Below are 25,149 nucleotides of genomic sequence, written 5' to 3'. Positions count from 1 at the left end.
ATTCCACAAAGAGCATCAAGTAGAGACTGATATGCTTTTGCTGGTTGTGTTGCCTTGACCTCATGCAGAAAGATTACCTAGCTAATGACACTGATTATTTAATAGTAATTTGTTTCAAAAGCAGTACTTGCAGTTTATTACAAACCAGGATTCCTACCTCTTGGGGTCCTTCCCTTCAGTTACTCTGTAGACCTAAAGATAGTAAAAAAGTAATGGCTGCAATGGCAGGTTATCTTGGAGGAGATGGAACATCTGGTTTGCTACCTAGATACCTGATCTATGAATGGAATATCAAAAAGAGTGTGTTGTCTTTAAACTCTGGAATCCAAAGACTAGCTGTGTAGGGATTTCCAAAGTGTGTGTGATGGACTGTGGTTTCAGCTTCTTTGTTTATTTGGATAATGGGTACTTCTTTGCTAAAATGCAATGTCTGTTTGGAAGGCCTGCAAGACAAGATCTTTAGTCACCAGAAGAACTTCTGCAGCCATGTATTAGAGCTCAGATTGCAAGTAAAACTTGTCAGGCCATCTCACGTCACACATGGACCTGCTGTTCAGGGATGATGAGTAACATTATCAGAAAGGTGATGCAATAGCCTCTCTTCTGCTTCAGAAAGCACTTGATTATTGGCTCTGCTTCCGTAGGCTCCAGAATCATCTGTCATTAGTCTACCTGTCTAAGGGTTGAATAAACCAGACTGCCAGACTGTGTCCTGGAGATCTGGTCAAAATATGTTGATGTCTGATGTAGGAGTTCCTAACCTTGATCTCTTCAGCTCATGACACAGCAGAAGGTACCTGCTACTTTCCTCCTAGGGACAGCCTGGATCCTAGGCTGTCTCCTGATTTCTTGGAGTTGAGGTAATCTTGCTTCTAACAAGTATCGTATTTAATTTAATCTTCCAAAGAATACTTGTTTTTCATTGCCAAGATATTTCACTTCCATGGATTTCCTGGGACAAGCCATTCAGAACCTCCAGATCTTTTCTCCAAAAGCTGTTGATGTGTAAGGTGTTCTGCGTAGTTTGGAGGCTGTGTGACGTTCATACTGGGGGAGAAGTATGTAGTCACAGTGACGGGAGGTTCTTAGAAGGAGCAAGAAAGAGTTTGCTAAATGCACTCATCTGGCCAGCTAGGTATGGTTAGTTATCTTCCTGATGCTTTTCTGGAGCTGAGCTAACTTTGTATGTCTCTGTGCTTCTTGTCTAGGACTATCTACATGAATTGGAGCAGTTCTGATTATCCACTAGATCTATTAAATTTTATTTAGGGGAAGGTCTTACTTATCTTTGCAGGGGAAATTTCTTGATATTTTTCAGTTCTGGTGCAGCCAATGTCATAAGGCATGTAAGAAGTTAGCATTTCCAGGATGACAAGTGGGCTTTGTGTTTTGACGTTGACAGGACTGAGCCTCACTCCCTTGAGCATAGTTACCTTTGCACAAGTGCTGTTGAACTGCGTAGCAGATTTTATGAGCTTACAATATGAAACTGTATATATAGAATTGTCTGAGGAATCTGACTGATTCCATTAGAGCTCAAGTTCTGTTGGGGGCCCATCTTTGATGTCAGTGGGCAACTTAACTATGGGAGCTTTCAGCAAGAACTGTGCTGTTGTGAAATGGTCAGGAAACCATGCTCTATTTGACCGGGTGGCATTCACATCAGTCCGTGATTTGATACAAGGTAACTGTGTTTTGTGGAGAGTGCTGGAGGGAGTCTCCCAGAGTGAAAGGCGAACATAGGAATTATCACTCAAAACTCTGGTAACTGGTAAGTAGTTTCTACTTGTATACTTTCAGTGTGTGTGGTGTGTCTGGACACATCATACAACCATACTGGAAAATATTTTACTTTGCAGACAAATAGGCAGATTGAAGGAGATGCCTCTTTCCTAAAAGGACAGGTTAACACTGAGGTGTGATCTGTTGCTGAGATCCACATCACACTCAAGGAGAGGAGTGGAAAGATGCCTTTTAAAATATCTGTTCTTTCTCTGTCTTAACCTAGCTTTTTGTTGGGTGAAATACTGAAGTATAGTAGAGAGTTTGACACCAACATAAATTTTTCTGGGTGCTTTTGGCTCTCAGAGGTTGCTGTCTGCTGGGTCTCAAGGTAAGTCCTATCTATGCCACTATGTCAGCTTTTATTGCCAGCAGGGGAGCTTTCACCAGCAATCCTTTCAAAGGTGGCATGTTTTAGTGCCAGTAATTTGCTATAATAAAGCTTCAGCAGATCCTGCCATTGAATGAAGTTCCAGTAGATCCAGCCTTTGAATAGGAATCTTAACATACAACAGAACATATTTCAGAACATGTCTGCTCTTAAAAATTCAAGCAAAATTTTGAGATACCACATTAACTTTTCATAATCTGTTAAGTACATGTAACTGAAATGAAATGTGAACTGAGAGGGTGTTTCTCCCATGTGACTGTGTTTCTGTATAAAACAAAAAGAATCCTGAATTGGCTTCTGTTTATTGATTGCTAAAGAGATTTTTAATAGATTCAGGTTCCTGTTCTGTGATCTGACATCAGGGATCGGCTCTTGAAGCGTCTGTAAATATTCTTTTGTTTATTTGTGTTGGCTGAGGGAGAGAGAAAGCAGAAAAGCTATATCTAATTGAATTGGAGGGTCGAACAGCTGAGTAAAAGAACCTTAACCCATTGTCATAAGGGAGGGTGGTATCTGCATTTTCCTTTGCAAGTAGGTACCTGTAAAATGGATCCGTTCTTTGAACCTGTTTGCTTTTCAAAACCTGTTGTACGCACTGGTGACATCAGAACCAGTGCTTTAATGACTTCTCAGCTGATGTTCTCTTCTTTTAGTAAGTGTCTTGCTAATGTTTGAATTCAGTAGATTTTAGCCAGTATTCACACACACACCCCCTCCCCGCACTCCCTTTCAGTGGAAAACAAAGCTTGTTTCACTGTGATTTGGATGCTCTGCTGAGTATTTGGCCTTGTGTCACTAGTGGGAGGTAGGCAGGCATAGAGCTGTCCATTGTGTTAGGTGAAGCCTCTTTCCTTCAGGTGATGCTGATTTGGGAACTTGGTAAGAAAATAATTCATGTGACAGCATCCTAAGTTAGTGTTGGCAATGCAGATTTTAATTAGATGGAAGAGGACTTTGATTCTTTTTTCTCCATTATTACTACTTGATGTGTCTCAGGAAAATGTTTACTTCTTGTCACATACATTAGTACAAGAGGTTTCAGCGGTTCCAAGCCTTTAAATTACTGATGGGAAAGAGGCACTGTTTGCTGGTTTTGGGTTTGGTTCTTCTCCCTCCATATATCCCCCCCACCCCCCATTCCTGTATTGGGGGTGAATCCCTTGCAGTAAATTTAAAATTACTGAGAACAGGCTATGTTTTCTTTGTTGTGTTTTGTGAGTTCTGTTAGAAGTAGATTTGTGCCCTTTCCATTTCATAGCACTGAGGTTCAAAAGCGTTGTTTTGCTATCTCTAACATCTGGTTTGTTCATTATTGTAAGACTTGCCTTGGTATGTTTTTATTCTTGATGTCTTTAAAATAGCATCACTAGCAAAGGAAAATGTCAGTAATGTCTGATGAGGCAATATGTAGAATTCTGTTGAAAAGTTCTTATATACTGCTCTTCTTGGTAAAGTTTCACAGCAGTGTACAAAGTTACGTTACTTTTATATAGAAACGAATAACATGTCTGTTACTTTTATATAGAAAAGAATAACACAAGTCTGTGTGCATGTAATTTAATAGATATATCTGTATAGAAGATTTATTTAGTTATCTTTTAGACTATGATGACTCAAAACTAAGAGCTAAAGCCAGTTTGTTTGCCTCAAACTTAAAAGCAGATGAAACCATTAAACACTGCAGTGCTTAGCAAAATAATTTGTGAAGACAATAAACCACCTTTAAAAGCCTGGAGCCTCCCTGTAATAAGTGAGAAAATTTTACAGCAAGTACCTTTTTCATGTTTACCTTATACCAGTTTGTGAAGACTTGGGAAAAGTGCAGGAAACCAACTGGGGAGCAAAAAATCAGGGAAGTCTGTTTATCAGAAAGTGATGGTGTCCTGCTGTTTCAGGTCACCATATAGATGGAGACCTTAGAACAGGCCTCTTCTGTTCACTGGCTCTGACTATTGCATATGAAAACACATAATTTATTTTTCAATGCTAAAAGAATTTGAATTTGTCTTCTCTTCTAGCCAGTATATCTTAAGGTTAGTTTTACAAACATTTTAAGATGCTAATTTTGTTCCTTTCATATCCTGTTCCTGTTTCTGTCCAAAATATAGCACAACGATGAAGAAAAATTGAAATAAATAGAAAATTAGAAAGAGGTTTGACCAATATTCACATGATATTTGAAAAAAGGGCTTTTACATATACAGTTATGTAAAGAAAATTATATAATTGATTAAGTATTTGTGTAGTACACATTTCTGATTAGTTTTTACACTGAATTTGGTAATAAATCTGTGTACTTGAAAGCCAGCATATTTTATAGTTGCCAACCTATGAAAATCAACGTTTCATCAGGAAAACATTGAAGTACTAATGCAATACAGAATTAAAAGTTTTCAAATACAGTTCACAAACTAAAATTAGCAGTTTCAAATGGCAGTGATTTTAAATCAGTTTGCTCTGGATGGCATAAATTGAATTAATAAAATGTTGAAGTTCTTCAAGGTTTTACACAGTTGTTGCTGTCTTGTCATACTGTCATGCATCAAAATAGAAATCAACTTCCTGTCTTGACCTCTTGCTTTGCACTTCCCCACCTGATTTCTCTCCCCAAAATAGCAATAATAAGGTAAAATAATCTCTCTGGAGAAAGTTGAAGACTCTAGGCCATATTATATTGCAGAGCGATGGAGAAGCAGCTATGTATGCTAACAACTAAAACCTGACCGGGTTTTTTACTCGGGCCCTGAAGCCAGCTGGCACCAAATGAAAGCCTCTGACCTTACAAACCAGAATGGACATGTCCTAACTGCCCACTGGGTCCTGGGTCCCTGCTGACACCTGAAACATGCTTGGGAACAGTCCAGAGGAGTGCTAGGTGCTTTGGGTCAGTGCTGCTCTATAATGGGGAGATGGTGAAGTCCTTCAGCACCATTCCGTAGATGTTCAGGCTTGGCCTCGGTGGGCTAGGGCATGGTAACTTGCTGAGAGGGAAGCCAGGAGGGGAACACATGCTGTTGCTGCTGCCTACAGTCACTGCCTGTCTTCTGCATCTCTTGGTGGCCTTTTCAGATGCCAGTGAATACAGCTGCAGAATAATTTATCTCCCCCACAAAAAAATGTGGAATTAATTTGTTTGAACACCTTGTAAAATAGTAAGGTAGTTCCTTTTTGGGGCAGGTTATACAGAGGAGGTCTGGAGGCATTTGTTACCTTAGACCTTCATACGCTCCAAACTAGTGCTTCAGTTAGTGAGCATCAAGGCCTGAGAATAAAGAAAAAAAGGCCAGAATGCTAAACATCCTTTTCACTGCAAAATCCATGAGACACAGATAACTGATAAGCATTTTAACAGGTACAAAAGTTTATTACAAGCCAATTGTGTTAGTTGGAACATGTAAAAAAAACCCTGGAATGTCCAAGATTTTAGGACAGAGATACAGCCAGTCCAGAAAAAAAAATCTCATCTGATCCAGTCAAGTAAAAGCTGTGTGTAGGAGGTTCCAACTCAATTGAATTTTTAGAGGTGCTCTTATAATTGTTCTTCAATCTTCATAAGAGAAATTGATATTTCTTTAACTGTTTGAAAATTTGGGGGGGTTTGGCATTCAGTTATGTGCAAACCTGCGTGTTATGTTATTGGTGAAGCAATTTAATCTTCTAAATCTTTTACTGTGTTTATTTTAGTGAATTGTCACAAACTTTTTCTGAGGTATTATGTATTTAGGTAAAAGTGTTACCCAAATTACTGAAATCTATTTTAATTATTGCTAGTGTGATTTAACAGCTGAAAACAAAGGGAGCGGCACCATGAGGCAGTGAAGTGCTTTAAAGGCTAGTGGTTATCTTGAACCACAATTGTTACAACTTTTAAGATGTAAACAAGTTTATTTTGACGATTGGAAGAATTTGAATTCTGGATGGACAGATGAACTGAGTGGAGGAAGAAACAGTTACGTTTTCTTACTTTAGGGAGAAAATAGTATGTGAGGTTACTTTTTCATACTTAGCTTATGAAATATGTATGTATGAATACTCAGAGAGCTGGGTATGGCAGGGCCAGCTTAGATGTTATAGTGCATTATTAGCCATTCTTACACTTAACTGGTGTAGGAAAGTTAATTTCCTAAGTACAGATAAAAATGTTAAAAGGAAAAAAAAAAATGACACTGTCTTCAGCTATTGTAAAGATGTTGAAATGGAGAAAAACCCATACTTAATTTGGCAAGAAAAGACAGGGAAAATAGTAACATAGGTCTTGCCCAGTACTTCTCCCTCTTCCCAAAATTGATCTGGTCTTGTTTAAAGCCCCCCCTCCCCAAAAGGTATTTGCAACTGAATTTTTCCAAGCCATACACGTGTAATTTTTGTATTGGCTTGAATGTAAGAGGCCTCAAAACAGAGGTGATTAAGTTTTTTTGATTAAAAATAAAATTTGACAGAAGTGTGCAAAATACCAGCTTGCATTCATCTCTCCATGACCCAGCACCCCACGATGTTATGTACATCTTTTTTTTCTTGCGCATTTTTGTAGTGTGATACTCTCTTCCTATGCAATCGTGCAATTATTTGTATGAACATGTAAGTACTAAGCCTGAGGAACCTTTGCAAGCAGGATCCACTCTAATTGCTCTTCTTCTGTCTGCCACAAGCCGTCTCTGTCTGTGGGGCTGCGTGTGTCCTGCTCAGTAAGAATGGTTGCGGTTACATTCCTGGGTGGCCACCCGGGTGGCACCGCCTGCTTTGAGCTAGTTTCCTCTGAAGCAGACAGGCTGTGTTCATTTATTTTGTATCGCGCTTGGCTGTGAGCCATAACTAGGTCTTGTGTGCTGCTCCTGTGACCTCAGGGAATGAATTTTTCTCTGTTTCTTTTAAGTTTGGAGTGTTTGAAACAGCCTATGTGGGTGATGTTTTTATGGTATGACATCAAGGATTGTGTGTTGAGTGGTGTGAGGATATATTAATTGAGAGTGGAAAGCCTGTTGAGAAGTCGTTTACAGGCTGAGTAGGATAGAGGAAGTCACACTCAGTGAAGTCTTACCCATACTGGTGTTTGGGAACAGTTCCTGGAGTGGTGTTTCCAAAACTGTGCCCAGGCTTTGTTTTTGAAAAAAGCTGTTTGGAACAGTGTAAGTGGCTGCTCTCTGGTCCTCTGTGTGTAGCAGGTTAGATGTACGCAGGAGGCACAAATGCCCAGAAGGAACTGGTATGCTATCACAGGCATAGCTACCTGGCAGGCTGCTGTGCCTCATCAGATTCTTGCAAAGCTGCTCCTGGAGCTTCACTTGAAGCAGGTGTGGAGTTCCTATGCGATCAGGTCCTAGGGCTGCTGCCGCCTGCTCAGTGAGGATATACACCACAGCACCGAAAAAGGTTTCTCGTAATTTTAAGGGACCACGTGGCAAATGTGCAGTTACGCAGTGATTTTTTTCTTTTTTCTCTTTCTCAGATTTGAAGGCATATATTATTTAGAAATTTTAATGAGCTTGTACAATGCATAAAATGCATGTGGACACCATCTTGTACCTGTGCAGATCTCCAGTGCAATCATTAACAATGTGTTTTACCATTTGGTGACTCTCCTTTGTCTCGCTTAACAGCCTTGCATGGCACTTATGTAGAAAAATACACATCTCTTCCCTAAGAAACAGGCAAGGATATTTAAGTAATGTCTTTTATATTTTGACTTACTTTAAATTGTATTTATTGTCAGATGAGTTCTTGTCTTACAAACTTGTTTCTCTCTCTCCTTGAACGTCATTTTGTAGTTAATTTCTTTGTGAAAATACAGAGAAAGCTTACTAGGCTCCTGAAGTCTTGCAGTAATATTTTCAGATATTACTCTAAAGGATGAACCATTTCCTCCAGCTTAAAATATTAAGCCAGCATTGCTTCAGCTTGCTTTGCAAGGCTTAACTATATCTGCAGTTATGTAAGTTTCAGTTATGTGATATTTCATGGGCATCTATTTAAACATACAACTATTATTTTTAGTTGAAATATAGACTATATAAAGACTTAAAAGATGTGGGATCAAGGTGGACAACCTTGGCAGCAATGGCCTTTGAACCAACAGCAGTGGATGCAGTCATTTCAGCACCAGCAAGATCCAAGTAAGTATATAGAAAGCTTTGTGGATTATTTTTTTAAAAATCTGTTATTTGAATTTTTGAACCTTTGTTACAGAGCATAACTGATAGTTGCTTTTTTATAGCTTGTCTCAAGATAATACCGAACAACTAGAAAAAATAGAAAACATACATCTATTCCAAATGTTTTGACATAGTTAATATTTAATATGCAAAATTCAGGCAAGCAGCCTGAGTTATCCTGGACAAATTATCAACATTTTACCCATCATACAGATCAGCATTTAGACCTCATGTACTTTTGCACAATCTGTATTCCTGCCAATTCTTAGCCAAGCTGAATCATTTAAGAAAAATCTGCTGTTTACTGAGTGCCTGTGTGGCAGAAGTACTAATGCAGATGTACACACAGAAAAACTGTGACTGTGAGATTAGTATGATACTCAGTTTAGGTTACAGCAGTGATGATCATGATCTTGTGTTTGGATTTTGTTTACCCACCAAAAAAACCCTCATTTTAAACAATAGAACATAATATACCTTAAATTGAGTTTGAGGTGACAGCAGTTCAAAGTATCAAGAGAAATACAGAAATGGATGAAAAGAGTGGAGGTGTGTATTTCATACTTGGGCAGAGTGATCAGGCACACTGGTTTTACATTTCTTTCTGTCACTTCAGTTTCTATAACTTCACTAGAGAGATTTCCTGACTTGATAATGAGCAGAAGACATACTCATCTGAGAGTGCAATTTGTTTACTTACTGGTAGAAATGGTAGTAAAGAAAAAAAAAAAAAAGGGGGGGGAGAGAACTGTAACATAAAATGGCATTCCAGAAATCAGAGGTTATATGAAAAGTATACATCGCAAAATGTAGTTTTCTAACTGTGTATCTTTCTTACATTTGAATCTTCATGAATTTAGAATTTAAGGCTACATATATCTCTTTGATACCGAAATTAGTTCACTTATGAAAAAAGTGTATTGCTACCACCCATTCAGTGCTAATACAAACCTAATATAATCTGCTTTATGGTGTTTTGAACATATGCAGAGAAACTCTACTTCAGCAAGTATGTATATTGATATTTGCTTTCAGTTTCACTGTACACTGTGACTAAGTTTTAATGGTGCTCATGGTACTTGCTGAAGGTAAACGCCTGTTTCTCTTGAGCAATGAGACATGTACGTGAGAAAGTGTTAGGCTTCAGACATGTGAATACTAACCGTTTAAATTTCCTCTGTTTATTTTAGGCCAGATTGACTGGGCTGCATTAGCTCAGGCATGGATTGCTCAGCGAGAAGCCTCAGGGCAACAGAGTGTAGTGGAACAACAAGGAATGATGCCAAACGGACAGGATATTTCAGGAATAGAGTCTGGTCCAAACAACCATAATAATTTTCAGGGGGATCCCAACTTCAACAGAATGTGGCAGCCAGGTTTGTTTTCCTTCCCATTCATTCCTTTTTCTAATGAAATTTTATTTTTGTCAGACAGTTTTGGGGTGGATATGCCCCGTCCCTTAGGTTTCAAGATGCAAAACTACCAGTCGCATTAACTAATTGAGTATCACAGTTGCTACCTTCCAGTCAAGTGTTCCACAAGTGGGTAACAGTACAAATACAAAGGTCTTGTAACACAACTCAGTAATCTCTATATAAAATAAATAAATTGCTTTTTCAATATACATCTGCAGAAGATTTGTCCTGTCCCTGAATGCTGTAGAAAGATAAAACATAAATTGCAGTAATATATTTATTTCACTGGATCTTATTCTTACATCTTTTGTGTTTTGTTGCTAATCTTGCTGCACTAGGAACAGCAGCACTGAAGGTAGCAGTATGCCTCCGAATTAAAGAGCATCTGTTGCCCTCTCCTGTAGTGTAATACCTGCTTCTGGCATGATCTTGCCATGTAGTTCAAAATATAACTGGCAGATGCTGGCTTTAGTGCCTTAAAGTCTTGAAAAAGGAGATGGGCAAAATTCTGTGTGTAAAATACATTTTAATTGCATGTTTCATATACTTTGCCCTATTTGACTTACATATCTGATTGTCATCTGCTTAATTTTTCAGTTATTATAAGTTGGTTGAATGCTTCTGTTAGTATCGATTGTTTTCAGTTCTTTATAACTTCCTCAAAATTTCAGTTTTGGCCAAAAATTAATTTTCTTTTTAAAACTTCATAAAATAACACTGCCAATGAGCATGGGGTAGATATTGGGTATTTCTCTAAGAAGTTTTCTGAAGTTGTTTTCTGAAATATTTTTTTATGTCACAACACTGTAATGCAGTTTGAAATGTGTGAGCAAGGTAGTTAGTATGCCTGTGTGCACGCCTTCTGTTGTCTTGGTGAAAACTGCACTTCATGCTTGATTCTGTTAATGACTGAAAGAATAACACCTCCAGTTTTCACTGTGACTATTCAAATTTATTTAAGTGCAATGTTTAATAAAAGTAGGCTTAAAATGTTATTGGTGGTTCTTACATGTGCATAACAAAAGAGAGGTAGCCATCAGGTTTCACTTAAGTTTCACGTAACTGCCTGGAACTGTAAGTTATTGTAGCCATGTATAAGAATTTTAATTTTACTATGTGGCATACATGGATTGTATTCTACCTGTATATCTGTATATTAAGTAGAGTTTTTCACAGAAATATTGTGTTATTACTGGAAGCTGCTTTATTCCTGTGGCGGTGAGTTCTTCCTCCTACGCTTTCTTTGTCTGTGAGGTGAAAGAGAATAATATTTTAAGTGGTGGTTTTTGCAAATAGTCACAGAATGATAAAAATGAGCAAGACATTTTGCTGATAATTATAAATGTTTGGCACCTAAGGTAACCCAGAAAATGTAGAACAGGAAAACATCTTGGGATCTACGAGAGAGAGAATAATGTAATGCCTTTTGTTAACAGAAAACAATGTGCCAGTGCATTCTTTTTATTCATTAGGTATATCATTCGGAGAATACGTTGTTTTCCCAGTTTTTTGGGACACTGATAAAGGCCATGCTGATGCAGATATGACCCAGCTTCCCTTAATTTAGGCAATGTCATTCTTAATGTTTAAGAGTAGTCACAGCAGACAAACTAAATCATAGCATGCGTGGCTAGCCAAAGTTCTCTTCACGTCTTTACTCTGTTTCTACAAAGCTTCATCTTTCTCCATATCCTTCCAAGTTTTGTTTTGGATCCAAAAGTCCTTTATTGAGCTACTAGCAAAAAAGCAAAATGGCAATCTGAAAACCAACTGCATAACTAGCAGACAATTCATTTTGAAGGGATTCATGTTCCACAAGTGAAAACAGCATCGATATGTGATTTGCAAACTTTCAAGTCAGTTGACTTCAAGTAAACTAGGCATTTAAATAATAGTGTCAAATGTTAACACATACCTTTATGAAAAATAACTTTTGTAAATTTTACTTAAAGGATAAAGGATTCTGTCCCTTAGACTATTTTAGGAGTATTGACTCTGGAAAAAGATTTGATTAATCAGCTAAACATGACCTACCGGGATGACAGGGAGAATGAAAGCAGTGATACAAGCTTTGAACGTGCAAAAAAAGAACAACCAAGTACAAAAGCAATGTTAACCCTTTTTAGTTGCTACAGTAATGGATCCAATTATGATGCAGATGGGAAGGACAGTAAAAACTAGAAAAATTGAAAGAATTATTAAAGGACTGGATGAAAGGTAGGAGTTATCCTCAGAAACTAGATATTAATTCTGTCACAGTCTACAAATATCTGTATAGTGAACATAATTATTAGACTGATTTCCTAAGAAGACAAATCTTATGGCCACATTAGCTATTAATTCATTCCTTAAACCCTTTTCACTCAGCCAGTTGTAAGTTACGTTTGGGGGATTGACTGTAGCTTATGCTGGGCCCTCGTTAGATACTGGCAAATCCAGGGACTTGTCCATTATCAAGACACAAGACTTTGGAAAGCAGGTTTCAGTGGACTGCTGCTCACAAAACCATTTGCTTTCTGTAATAGGTCTTTAAAGTCTGTTATGCAAAAGGCATAAAATAGCTCATTACTTTGAAAGTTGAAACAACATAAAAATAGAATTATTGAGCAGTGCTTTAACAGCTTACACAATTAGTAAGTGCTATGGTGGACTCAATATCATGTAGTGTGTCTGTGTCTGTCCAGTTCTGTCCCCCACCATGTTTTAGTTCAGCCACAGCTATTTGTATTTCCTTCATTTAGTTGAAGAAATGATTGAGACAATATAATGGAGTCTGTAGATTAATGATTTTTCATGTTTACCATCTCTGTTGCTTTGAGGAACCTTGTGATAAATAAAAGAAGATGTGAGTGATTGGTGACTCATATAAATCATACTAACCTGATATTGAATTGTATTCTAAATCCTAAACAGAATGGGGAATGCCTCACCAACCCCCTCACCCACCTCCAGATCAGCAGTGGATGGCTCCAACCCCAGGTCAAATGGAAATTGTTCCTCCATCAGAAGACAGCAACAGTCAGGACAGTGGAGAATTTGCTCCTGACAACAGGCATATATTTAACCAGAACAATCACAACTTTGGGGGACCTCCCGATAACTTTGCAATGGGGCCAGTGAACCAGTTTGACTATCAGGTGAAACATATTTGTTGCTTTAATATTGTAGACGCGCAGAGTCCCTTCCGTGGATGTGTTCCTCTAATATCATCTAGCGGCGACTTTCATTCTTCAGTTCTACAGACATCTACAGAATCTGTTATCTGCTAAGATACATTTTTACCAAATACTTTACAGAAGAGACTTTAGAGTTTTCAGTTCTGTTCTGAGGCCAAAGGGGTTTTTTTCTATACTAGTCATGAGAAATGGCTGTTGTCTGCAATATTAAAATGAATCACTATGTTCTAGTATATAAATTAACATATGTAGTTTTGTGTTTAAAAAAAAAATAAAAGAGGAAGAGGAGGAGGAGGGAAAAAAAAAGTTCAGAAATATATACTTAAATACACCAGATAATGTAACATAGGGAACAGTCCTGTATTTGCAGGGAGATAGACTGGATGATCCATTGATCTTTTCCATATCTATCTACTGTGATTCTTTGAATAAACAATGGTATTTCTAAAAAATCCACATCCCATTTTTTTCTTCATTCTGGCATACAAGTTGCATAGCATAATAAATCTGTAGGTGGTTTTAGCACTAATAATAGCAGGGGGCATTGCACAAATCTTTAAAGACAAAGAAGTTTTGGATCTTTCCCCTATTTTCAGTCTTTTTCTTTCAAAACTCTCGATATAAATGATGAACTACACCTGTTAAAACACCTACCTTCTGTTCATAAACCCAAGGGAAGACGGGCAGAAATGTGTTTCTATCTTCTGGCCTACTTTTCTCTATTATTAAATTCTATTGCTCAGCAATACTGTTAGGAAGTGAACTGATATTTTCAAATACACTAGTTTATTATGATTTCCTTTGTTTACTGTTGTGGGGCCAACTCTTAAAATTAATTTCTCTAAGTACAACAGAAAACGTGTTTTGCAGTGAATAACAGAGGGATGCTTGGCCTGAAATTATAGCGGAAGAGTGCTTCTACCATTAGTGACTTAAGTAGACACTCAGTAGAGTATAATAAAAAAAAAATGATGCTATAACTTCCTCCTAAACACTCTCCCCTTAAATAGTTTCATTACGCGTTTCTGGGCAGCAAAAACTAAAACCAAAACCCCCTCATATATACCTCAAGACTCGTGACTTTTGGATTGTATACAGCTTGCTCAGAACCCAGGGCCTGTACTAAACTTGCATATTTATGCATTTAATATTTTATTCAGCCATACTAATAACATCTGTGAATGATTACTGGAAAGTGCACAGTGCAAAGGTCTGTTGTAATAAAAGCTTGAACTTTTCATTTTTTGCCCTCACGTCATAGTTACAAGGAAAGAATGCTAACATTGCTAGACTTTTAAACCTTAATTTTGTGTACTCTTCATTTAAATGCATGCTCTGATGATAAGCTGGCAAAGAACTGATGGAGATAGATGATGATTATAGGGCTTAATGTTTAGCACAATATGAAAAGAGATTGGTTGAAGCCCTTTCAGCTTCATTATTATCCCTTCTTAAATCTAAGTTTACTCATTAAATATTTAAGGAAAACTTGTTTCCTGGGGACCACAGAAAAAAAGATTGAGAGATCTCAGTAGCCTAGAAATCGTGGATTCCTACTTGCATGGATTTCTGTAGACCGACTTGCGCACATGCTGTATTTAGTGTTACATGTGAAGAAAAATAAACTGCATTACTCTTTCAGCATGGGGCTGCTTTTGGTCCACCTCAAGGTGGATTTCATCCACCTTATTGGCAGCCAGGACCACCAGGACCGCCAGGTCCACCAGCACCTCCTGCACCTCCTCAAAATCGAAGGGAAAGACCCTCATTCAGAGACCGACAGCGTTCACCTATTGCGATGCCTGTGAAGCAGGAGCCTCCACAGATTGGTACATGTTAACCACACCTTAATGAAAAAACATAATAGATATGTTTTGAAAAGAATTGCAAAATTTGAAGACTTTTTTTTTTAATAAAGTAAAAAAGAAGGGAAAGAAAAAACTATTATAAATGTTTTTTCTCCCCACAATCAGTTTTGTGGCTTGTTTATACTGGGGTGGAGGGTTTGCTTCTTCATTCTTGGTGTTGGTTTTTTGTGGTTTTTTTTTTTAAATTATTTTTTGTGGGGAAGGGGTTTTTTAATCTTACAAAACTGTAAACCTTGCTTGTGTAGATGCTGTGAAGCGTAGAACTCTGCCTGCCTGGATTCGCGAGGGCCTGGAAAAGATGGAACGGGAGAAACAGAAAAAATTGGAAAAAGAGAGGATGGAGCAGCAACGTTCACAGATGTCTAAAAAAGAAAAAAAGGAAAGTGAAGAGACTGAAGAAGGGGATGGTCCACGATTACCTCAGAAAAGTAAATTTGTAAGTAGAAGAGTTTGCTTTTTGCTCAGGTTTGTATTTTCTGAAAGATATCCATTTTTTGGTCTCTTGAAAAGAGACTGTATTCCTGGTTATCTCTTTGTTTCTGTTGCTTAAAGTACAGTTAGCTGCTGCTTAGTTGATGTTTACTTAGTGTTTTGAAGTTGTTAAGGTCTGAGAGGTAAAAGTATATTATTTGATCTGTAGTAGCAAAGAGATGAAATTGGGCTTTTTTTCTTTATTTTGGGAACATAGATGGTGTTTGAAGGTTTGAATTCTAAATCAGTAGCTGAACAAATTTCAGGTACCTTTATTTGCTAAACTGAGCCCATTTAGGAAGCTTTGTGTTGCCTTCTCTTTCGCAGTTATCTCGCTTGCATTTCTGAGTACCTGTCTGGCAGTGAACTGACAACTATTTACTTGTCTCATGGGTAGAGAGGTAGCTGCGTGTTTATGAGGAGGGGAGAAAAGAAATAGAGTTTTATGATAACTATAATACAGATTTCAGTATAAAGTAAATCAGGCTGACTATCATAAGTAGAAACCAATGATTTTTACATCTAAGTTTTCCTTAAATGTGTGATGCTGTTCCTGTAGGACAGTGATGAGGAAGATGAAGATGCTGAAAACACAGAGGCTGTAAGTGTTGGGAAAATCAGCAGGAGTCCATCCCCGGCTCCTCAAGAAGAGCAAAGTGAGCCAGAAATGACAGAAGAAGAAAAGGAGTATCAAATGGTATTAATAATGTAGTTCTCACAAAGTATTTCTGTCATTTTGCTCATATTTTTCAGGCATAGCAAAGTAAAACATTTTGTCTGATACTGTCAGTAGAGGTATAGTACTTATCATACAGTAAAGCAGGGTTATATTTGCATGTCTTTTTATGATGCTGTCTTTCTCATGTAGACAAGGATATAGGTTAGCATATTTAGCACAATAGTGAAAGAATGTAATTACTGTAATCTTTACACTGATTGTTATTAATTCTGTGGTTTGGCTTAGCTTGTCAAATTCTTGAAAACTTAATGATTAAAGGCACCCAACTGAAATCTATGCTTCAACCTCAGTTCCTGCGAAAGGGAATTTAAGAAATGTATTCTTGCAAGGAAGTGCTAGAAGCCTAAGTCCTAGACAGCAACAATTTCACTGTGTCTACAGAAACTTCATACTTTGAAATCATAGTTGTATGGTAATTGTACAACTGAAACCTTGTTAATGAATGCTCTGAATTCTGAAAAGTGTCATGACTGTATTTTTATAAAGCGCATGGCCAGACTGAGCAGCTGGAGAAGTAGCTACCAACATTTCAATATTTGTAGTAAATATGTAATAATAAAATCCTATATAAGTAACCTCTGATGATTTTTGAAGGATTAGGGTCAGTGAGGCAGCATACCAGAGAAATGTGCTCTTTATTTTTTTAAAGAATAAATGGGATCAGTCTAAGTACATTTCTGATTTACGTACTCTTTTGTTGTATCATCTTTGACATGAGGAGTCAGTGCCCTGGATGGCTGTGCATAAGACATGTGGAGACACTTCACAGTCAAAATACAAACTATTCTGAAAGTTTTGAAATCAGGTCAAATTTAAACAGTTTCAGACTTAAGTTTTTAAGTCATGTCTGTTGAAAGAAGTCATTAAATAAAACATGCAGGAGAATACTTTCATAGCCATCAAAAGAAGTGAAGCTCTATGGATCTAATTTGGATGTGGCATTTATTCAAGAGGTTTTGGCCTTTAATTGTATATAAAATTTTCTTCAGATGATGCTGACAAAAATGCTGTTGACAGAGATTCTCTTAGATGTCACAAATGAAGAAATTTATTATGTGGCTAAAGATGTTCACCGTAAAGCAACTAAAGGTATGCCGGGGTTTTTGGGGGTTTGGGTTTGTTTGTTTTTTTTTTTTAGTTTCTTCTGTGAATATTCTATATTTGCATGTCTCTAGAATATTTAACCTCCATAGCTACCCCCCAAGAACAATTCCAGTATAATGCATCCAACTTGGTAGAGTTCAAATCCAGTAATCATGTATTGTTGTCCTGTGCAGTGTATTGTGAGTTACTTCAGTTATTCCATTTCTTTCATACAATTCATTTTAGTTAAAATGGTACCTGTGTGTCAATGGCTATTGAGTTGTAGCTGTTTCTTAATGCTATCATCTTTATCTCAAGTTCTTAGCTGTTCAGAAGTGAAAAGAGATGGAACTTTTGAGTCCTCAATTAGTAATCTGTTTGTTTTCACTATTAACATGTATTGTACTTACATAACAGATTTTTTAACATAACTGAGTTAATGTAAATATGTAACTACTGAAACCTGAAAATTATGTGCAGATTCTGTAACTTGGAAGTGATTTATGAATATATATTTGGGTTTTTTCTGTTCACTATTAATTTGCAGTTAAATTCTAAATCTTCGTGGTCAGAAAAATCTAGAAGTGGTTTTAAATGGATGATGCGTTTTTAATGTTTCTTCTCTCCCTCCAAAGAACAGCAATAGTAGTAGATTTAACAATACCATAGACTCATGACTATGAAATCGTGGCTATTTGTGTTAACATGTTGTTCCTGTTGTTGATGTGATACAAAGCTCCTGCAAAACAGCTGGCACAGTCCAGTGCACTGGCTTCTCTCACTGGACTCGGTAAGTATGTTCCTTATTTTTGAGAGGGCTTAAATAAGGGGGAGTTTCACTCTTGCCTTGCGTTTCTAGAAATTGCATTTTGAAACTAGATTTTAATTGCCCAGGAGTATGGGTCACTTTCTGATAACGTTATTACTATCAGCACCTTTGTTCCACAGGTGATCCTACTGATATAAGTGGGATGGTTTTTGGAGTAAAGGACTAGTCAGTGTGAGTTAGTGTATGAGTATCTTGACCTAATTTTGAAAATACATAAAAACTTTAGATAAATTTACTTTTCAAAGTATGACTGTTTCAGAAGCACACGAAGTCTTCAGAGAGAGGAATACTGGTTTATATTTTTTCTCCTATTTTCATCCATCCAAACAAAAAGGGAAAGTTGATAGAAGAGTAATGTGAAAATATATAAATAAAAATACTATAAACTTTGGAATTACTATTCTATGGAAAATCTACATAGGCACAAAGGCTCCCATATCATACAACACAGTAAAAAGATTGAAATTTTAACTTGAGACACAACAGTGAAAGATCTTTCCCAATATGTTTTTTATCATCTAAAACATACTACAGCAGTGTCAGTGATCAGTTATGTGTTCGTTACGTGGAATTCTGATAATTAGATTGAATGTTACCATCACAAGTATTTACATGTTTTAAAACTAACTCAATGAAGATCGTAAGAATCTCAGACTGAAGAAAAGTTAAAATTTCTCCATGTCAGATGTTTAAATTGACTTTATCTTTCTTATCAGTCCAGTAGTTACTAATATCTCTAGGGGGGGGAAATGTTCATTTCTATTCCATCTCCATACCTGTCAAAGTGCAGTGTTTTATAAATTGGTATAGAAAAATTGGTATGGCATTCAGAATTTCTGTAGCCTTGGACTGCGGAGGCAGCTGAAGTCATTTCAGAGATGTCTTCTGGGAAAGGTCCCAGGCATTTTCTGTCCAGTTGCTGATACAGAGGCAGGCACTGAGTCTCTGCAGGGAGCTTTTTTGCCCTTCCATACAATGAAAAAAGTACCATGATCACAGTGATTGCTTGCCGAAAATAGATGAGCTGTTCCAGAAGGAGTAGAACCAGACAGTGAGCATCAATGCAGATATGGGGGCCTTGATCACACCAGTCAGACAACACTGGCACTTACCAGAATAAAGTGACTTCTTCAGAGAAGAGGAAGTGAAGGAAGGGCAATGTTACTCTCCTCTTTGCCCCACAGAAATATTAAGAACAAAGCTTAATCTTTCCTCGTGATAGACTGGACTTTATGCACGCAGGTGGACTGGGTGGTTATGGATCAGGAGACAGTGAAGATGAGAGGAGTGACAGAGGCTCTGAATCATCAGATACTGATGATGAGGAATTACGACACAGAATCAGGCAAAAACAGGAAGCATTCTGGAGAAAAGAGAGAGAACAGCAACTACTACTAGAAAAACAGCTAGAAGGTAAATCATATAATGTCTTCCTAATATGCTGCTGTATATGGAGTTTACTACTTAGTATATGTAAATTGGTGAGGGGGGGAAAACACATTTTAAGCCAAAAAATATGAAGCCAGATTTAGAAATACCATTCTTTAATTAAAAAGTTTTAACAAAAAAGATGCTTGAGCTACTTGATCAAAATGGGGTTTGCTTCTTTTCTTTCTAATAGAAAAAAATTCACATTGTGGTTCCCATAAGCTATTCTACTTTGGTGTTAAAAGAGCAGTCAGGGTGCATATTTATCTACATGATACAGATACTGTACTATATAAATAATAGTAGCACTATAAAAATGCATGTGTGTGTATATAATGGGGGGTGTTTTTTAATTATTAATATCTGACACTTGATTTGGGGATAAATTTCACCGTTCTGCACCGGACTGCAGTTTAAATAAACTTGATTCCTTAAAGTTGTATGTTCTAAGTATATGAAGCACATTTCACATCATCTGAAAAACTTGCTTTTCTGTTACATACTCTTGAGCATTGTGCCTTTCACAATGTACAGTGGGAGGTTGCAGTTTCTTTGAACTCACCATTCTCAGTTGTAGTTGAGGTTTTTTTCCTTATGCTGTATCTTCATACAACTGAGTTTCTGCACCTAATACCAGGGAAAGATTATTGAACCCACTGTTCACACTTAGCCTCTGAGAAGGTGGCAAACTTGATTTACAAAAAAAATAATCTTGTGGTTTACTTCTGCTTCTCTATACAAGGTAAGGTTTGACCTTTTGTACCAATAATATAGGTCAAAAGGGTATCACAGTCACCTCGCACTGCTGAAGAGCAGTCTAGATCAACAGATGAATACAGTGGTAAGCAGTTGTGATCTAAATTCATAAGCTGGAGGAGAAAGTGTTATTACACTAGCATACTTTTTGTTTAGTATGGATGACTTCCTCCTTTTACTTTTTAAAGGCCTAGAAATAAGACATATGGATCCCTTAATAAAAGGGTGAACTAGCTAAACTTCTGGTTTTCTTAACATTCCTGTCTCACACTGAGTGTTTTAAGATCTATGCATAAAAGGATAGCCATACAGAGAGTGACTGGTTGGTGGCCTGTGACCCCTGTCTTCCTAGTGCAGGAAGCCAGATGGCACTTTGTAAATAGCCCCATGGAGGTATCCCCAGAAATATAAATCTAGAATAAAGAAGCTGATTCTATACATCCAAAATACCAAAGAATACTAAACAGAGGGTCTCATTTGTAGTGGCGTTTAGGAAAGGCAGAAGATTTCTAATGTATAGTACAGTAACTTGCCTTTGCCTGTGTTACCTAATAACTCGGGGACTCTGGGTTAGAGTTGACCATCAGTTGCCATTTGGATCACACTGGGTTTCCAGATGGAGTTTCATTCCCTAAGTTAATTCAGGAACTGACGACACACATCAAAAGGCCATTTTTTGGCTAAAAATGTTGAATGTCAGGGTTTTTTTTTTTTGTGGGTTCAATTTAAAATGGGAAGAGGAGATAAACTTGGCCAGCAATGCAGAGGTTCCTAGGTTGAATAGAAATAAGTAAAACTTTTTAAAGTTGGAAACCTCTGTAAAATGTTCTGAGGATCTGAATTCCTTTACTTTGCTATATGAAAATCTTGGCCTGTTACTCATTATGTTACTTTCAAGAAATGTATTAATTCTTCTGTGGTTGTCTTAACTGTGTTTATAGTATTTGCTGACTACCCATCTTACGTATAATCTCAACTGACATTAACTTTTTATTTTGTAAGAGCTTCACCATCTATCTGTGTTAAATGCTGTGGCCTTAACTTTTGAGCTGTGTCTTAAAGAATTATCTAGAAGTCTTTTTCGATGCTATTCCTCTCTTCCTTGCAACTCATTGGCTATAAAGCCTGTTTAAAAACAAGGAAAAATGTAAATTGCTTCTACTAGTTAGTGTTTAGGACTAATATAATTTATCCCTGGAAAAAGCCATAAAACCAATATTTTATTTCAAAAAGTAAGCATGTGTCACTACAGTAATCCTCTAAGACTTTTTTTGGGTAATGAGGCCTACAAAACATACAAGTACGGCTGATTGTGCTCTGAGGTTGAGAGGCCACCCATGCACTGGGTGGGAGATACAACTTCATTAGACCAGCTAGAGATTGCTCAAACCCAGATGCACAGGGCTGGAGGGCAGGCAGGAAGTGTCGGTACCACTAGAGGAGTGTTGTAGGAAGGAGAAGGGGAGAATCCAGTTTGGAGAAAGGTTGCAGGAGAAAAATGTGTGTTGTAGATGAATTTCTGGAGTCCTGGTGCTACAGGATATTCATTTGAGAACTTAAACTGAAACATGAAATAACAACAAGGACTTCTAAAAGTCTGGGGTTGTACACTTTTTCTAAACCAGGAGGACAATTTTTTCTAGAATTATAAAAATAGGAAATAACAAGTTGTTTGGTAGGTAGTTGGTATGATGGCAGTGTATTAATTATAGGTATTCTGAAAAGTGCTTGGAAATTTGATTTTGCCAAAAGTAACAGTATGAAAATTATCGACATTAGTCCATATCAATTGCATTTTTCTTTTGTATACTTTTTTCAGAAGAGAAGCTACAAAATGAAAAAGTTTCAAAAGAGATGAATGAATTTATCAACAAAGAACAAAACAGTAACTTGGCATCTCAGGAGGCAAAAGAAACTGAAGCAGATATGGTTCATGAAAAGAAAAGATCCCCGAATGCAATTGCTCCTGATACAGAACTCAAAAAAGAGGGTAAAGAGAGGACAGGAAGGAGTGGTTCAAGAAGCTCTAGCAGCGGTAGCACTAGCAGCAATAGCAGAAGCAGCAGCAGTAGCAGCACCATATCTAGTTCATCCTATAGCACTAGCTCAGGTAGTAGTCGCAGCTCTTCACGTTCTTCCTCTCCTAAAAGGAAGAAGAGACACAGTCGCAGTAGGACGCCTTCACATAAAGTTAGGCGCAGTAGAAGCAGGAGTTACTCCCACAGAAATAGGAGAGAGAGGAGTAGGAGCAGGGAGAAAACAAGGGAAAGGAGAAGAACTAGTAGAAATCGCAGTGCTGAAAGAGGGGAGAGGCGAAGAAATCAGAGTCCTTCAAGAGAGAGAAGCTGGGATAGACGTAGGAGTAGTAGCCGTTCAAGAGACAGGCGAGCTAACCGTGCAAGCCGCAGCAGGAGCAGGGATAGACGTAAAACTGAAGACCAGCGTAGAAGCCCTACTGGAAACAGGCACAAACATAAAAGTGAGGGTAAAGATCAAGAAAGGAAGAAGGAGCAGGGTGGAGGTGTAGATAAAGACAGAAAAAAGAACAGAGAAAGGGAGAGAGATCAGGAAAAAAGAAAAGATAAGCCCAAAAAAGACGAAAAAGAAAGTAAGGCTGGCAATCATGATGACAGTAGATTAAAGAGGAAAAGAGACAGTGAAAGAACTTTCTCTCGCAGTGATTCAATATGTGTGAAAATAATAAGACAGGATTCCAGACAAGAAAGCAAAAAAATTTCTACCAAAGATAGCAAAAAACAGTCAGGCTCCGAATCTAGTGCGAGGAGTAGTTCTGAATCACCAGGAAGCAGTAAAGAAAAGAAGGCTAAGAAATTGAAGCATATTCGGTCATGCTCCATGGAGAAATCTCAAAGGTCTGGTAAGAAGGCAAGCCGCAAACACAAGTCTAAGTCACGATCAAGGTAGTATACTTTTTAAGTATTTTGTCTGACTTTAAAAATTTTTTTGATATTCATCTTCATGTGTACGGCATATGAACTTTTTTAATAAAGTATGGTATTTATTAAATTTTTTGTCTTAGGCAAAAGTAACTTTGGAAAATCTTTTAAAACTATTAATTACTAAGCCTAAAGTGTGTGTGGGTTTGGGGGTCTTTTATTTTTTCCAGTTAACTTTTTTCCTTTTTTCCTTTATTTTTCAGATCAACAACTCCTCTTCGTCGTAAACGCTGAGGAATTTATGGCACCAGTGCTATGACGTTTAAAAATTCCATGAGTTATAAAAGGCTTGTCTCATTATAGAGGCACATTGTGGCTATGTAGGTGAAACCAGAATCCTTTTTTTATGTGTAAATAGGTGTATTTTTTCCAAAGGCTGCTCAGAATTAAATACCTAATAGGATTTCTTTGTATTACATTTTTTCAAGAACGGTAGTGCTTACTATGAATATAAAACAGGCCATTCTCTTTCAGCTGTAATGTTCTTAAAATTACTATTGAATGTACTGTGATGTCAATAAAGCTCTTTAGTTCATTTTTTGTTTAAAATTCTTGCACCTGAATTTTGTGTTAAATTGTAGAAAGTACTTCTAAAAAAAAAAAAAAAAGGAAAAAAGGAAAAGGCAGCTTTTTTTGGTATAACAAGTTTTTAAAATACTTGAAAAAGATTTTAACATAAAACACTTGTCAAAATATGTAATCCATAGACACGATGAGATTAATCTATTGGGGAGTGTGGAAGAACAAAGAAAAGACATCTTATTTTTTCTTCAGATATGTGTAATAGATTTTTAATAATCTTTTTTTTTTTTGGACTAGCAAGTAATATATGCTGTGTGTGTAAAATATGGGTCACTGTATTACAAGCTATACTTAAACAGACTGAACCCCATTAGGAATATGTGCAACTAACTGATCTTGTGTGAGTGTTAAGCTCTGGAACTATATTCCTCACCCAGTTTTCAGAGAGAACTTTCTGGATGTTCAGGAATATTACAGGAACAAGAATCAGTATTTTAGATGTTTTTATGGAATATATTTATAAATGGCACTCAGTACACATTAGAAAACTAATAACAGGTTAACTTTACATTTTGGGACATGCATTAAATGTGTAGTAAACATTAAAGCTGGTTATTTTTGTTAATGTTATGAGAATTGTGATTCCTGTAAAGCTAATACATTGATTAGACAGCAGTGTAACTAAATTTTTATTTTTAATATCACCATAAATTGAAAGAGGTCACCGATTACCTCCTTCTTCAGGAAATGAACTTTTGCTGTTAAGAGTGTGATAATAATACTAGTTAAAAAAAAGCAACACTACACAGCCCTAGGCCTGTGACTGTTACAGAAGAACATTAATTGAGGAAAAGATCAGAGATCTGTGCCTAGAAGGTCTGGTATGATACCAATTGTGAAAAAAGGCTTAACATCAAAGTAAGATCTCTTTGGTGGCTGAATCTTCTAAGAAAAAAATATACTAGGAATGGCAACTTGCAAAGCATGTCTTCATGAACAGATTAATCCATTTAACTAAAATCAGAATTCAGCTATGCAGCATTTTTGCCAATGTAATTTTTTTCATAAACTAGATGCAGAAGTAAACGGCTTCAATGCAAAGAATCACATTTTAACTATATGTTTATTATGCAAGCTAATGGCTGGTGAGTACATGCATGTTTATCAAAACACTGTTACAGATAAATAATTAATCAGTTATTTATAACACACACACCACACACACCCCCGATTAAGTCCTTTTACATAGAGTAAGCAGTTATACCTTACTTATACCTTATATTAAATAAGGCATAATTTGCAACACATTACTTATACTTGCATTGGTATGGATATAAATAACAATGTATTGATCCAATCTCAGTACACTATTGGCTCTAGGTAAAAGTGAGGATTCTTTGAAAAGTAGGTAACATAACAGTTCAGATGTCTTAGAATGATGTCTTTTGAGAGAGAGAAGCTAGAATTAAGTTTAAGAAAAGCTATTGAGGAATACAGTTTCCATGATGCATTGAATTTGGTTTTCAGTTCAGATTTTATATTTTCTGTCTAATAATAAAAAAGACTCTGTATGAAAAGCTTTA

The 25,149-nt window shown here is 36.9% G+C and overlaps 1 protein-coding gene across 1 annotated transcript; it reads left to right on the top strand.

Moving 5' to 3' along the window:
- Window positions 1-25,149, top strand: PNISR (PNN interacting serine and arginine rich protein). The gene is made up of 12 exons (XM_026844336.1): window positions 1-860; window positions 8,165-8,283; window positions 9,513-9,698; window positions 12,651-12,874; window positions 14,556-14,742; window positions 15,027-15,217; window positions 15,812-15,949; window positions 16,981-17,080; window positions 17,811-17,864; window positions 19,146-19,316; window positions 21,907-23,008; window positions 23,248-25,149. The coding sequence occupies exons 2-12, from the start codon at window positions 8,196-8,198 to the stop codon at window positions 23,276-23,278; spliced, it is 2,472 nt and encodes an 823-aa protein (XP_026700137.1). The 5' UTR covers window positions 1-860; window positions 8,165-8,195; the 3' UTR covers window positions 23,279-25,149.

Source organism: Athene cunicularia, assembly GCF_003259725.1.
Source record: "Athene cunicularia isolate RWA chromosome 3 unlocalized genomic scaffold, athCun1 chr3_part1, whole genome shotgun sequence".
NCBI lineage: Eukaryota > Metazoa > Chordata > Aves > Strigiformes > Strigidae > Athene > Athene cunicularia.
The sequence above is the reverse complement of the archived record's forward strand: the minus strand, read 5'-3'. Positions and strand labels throughout refer to the sequence as shown.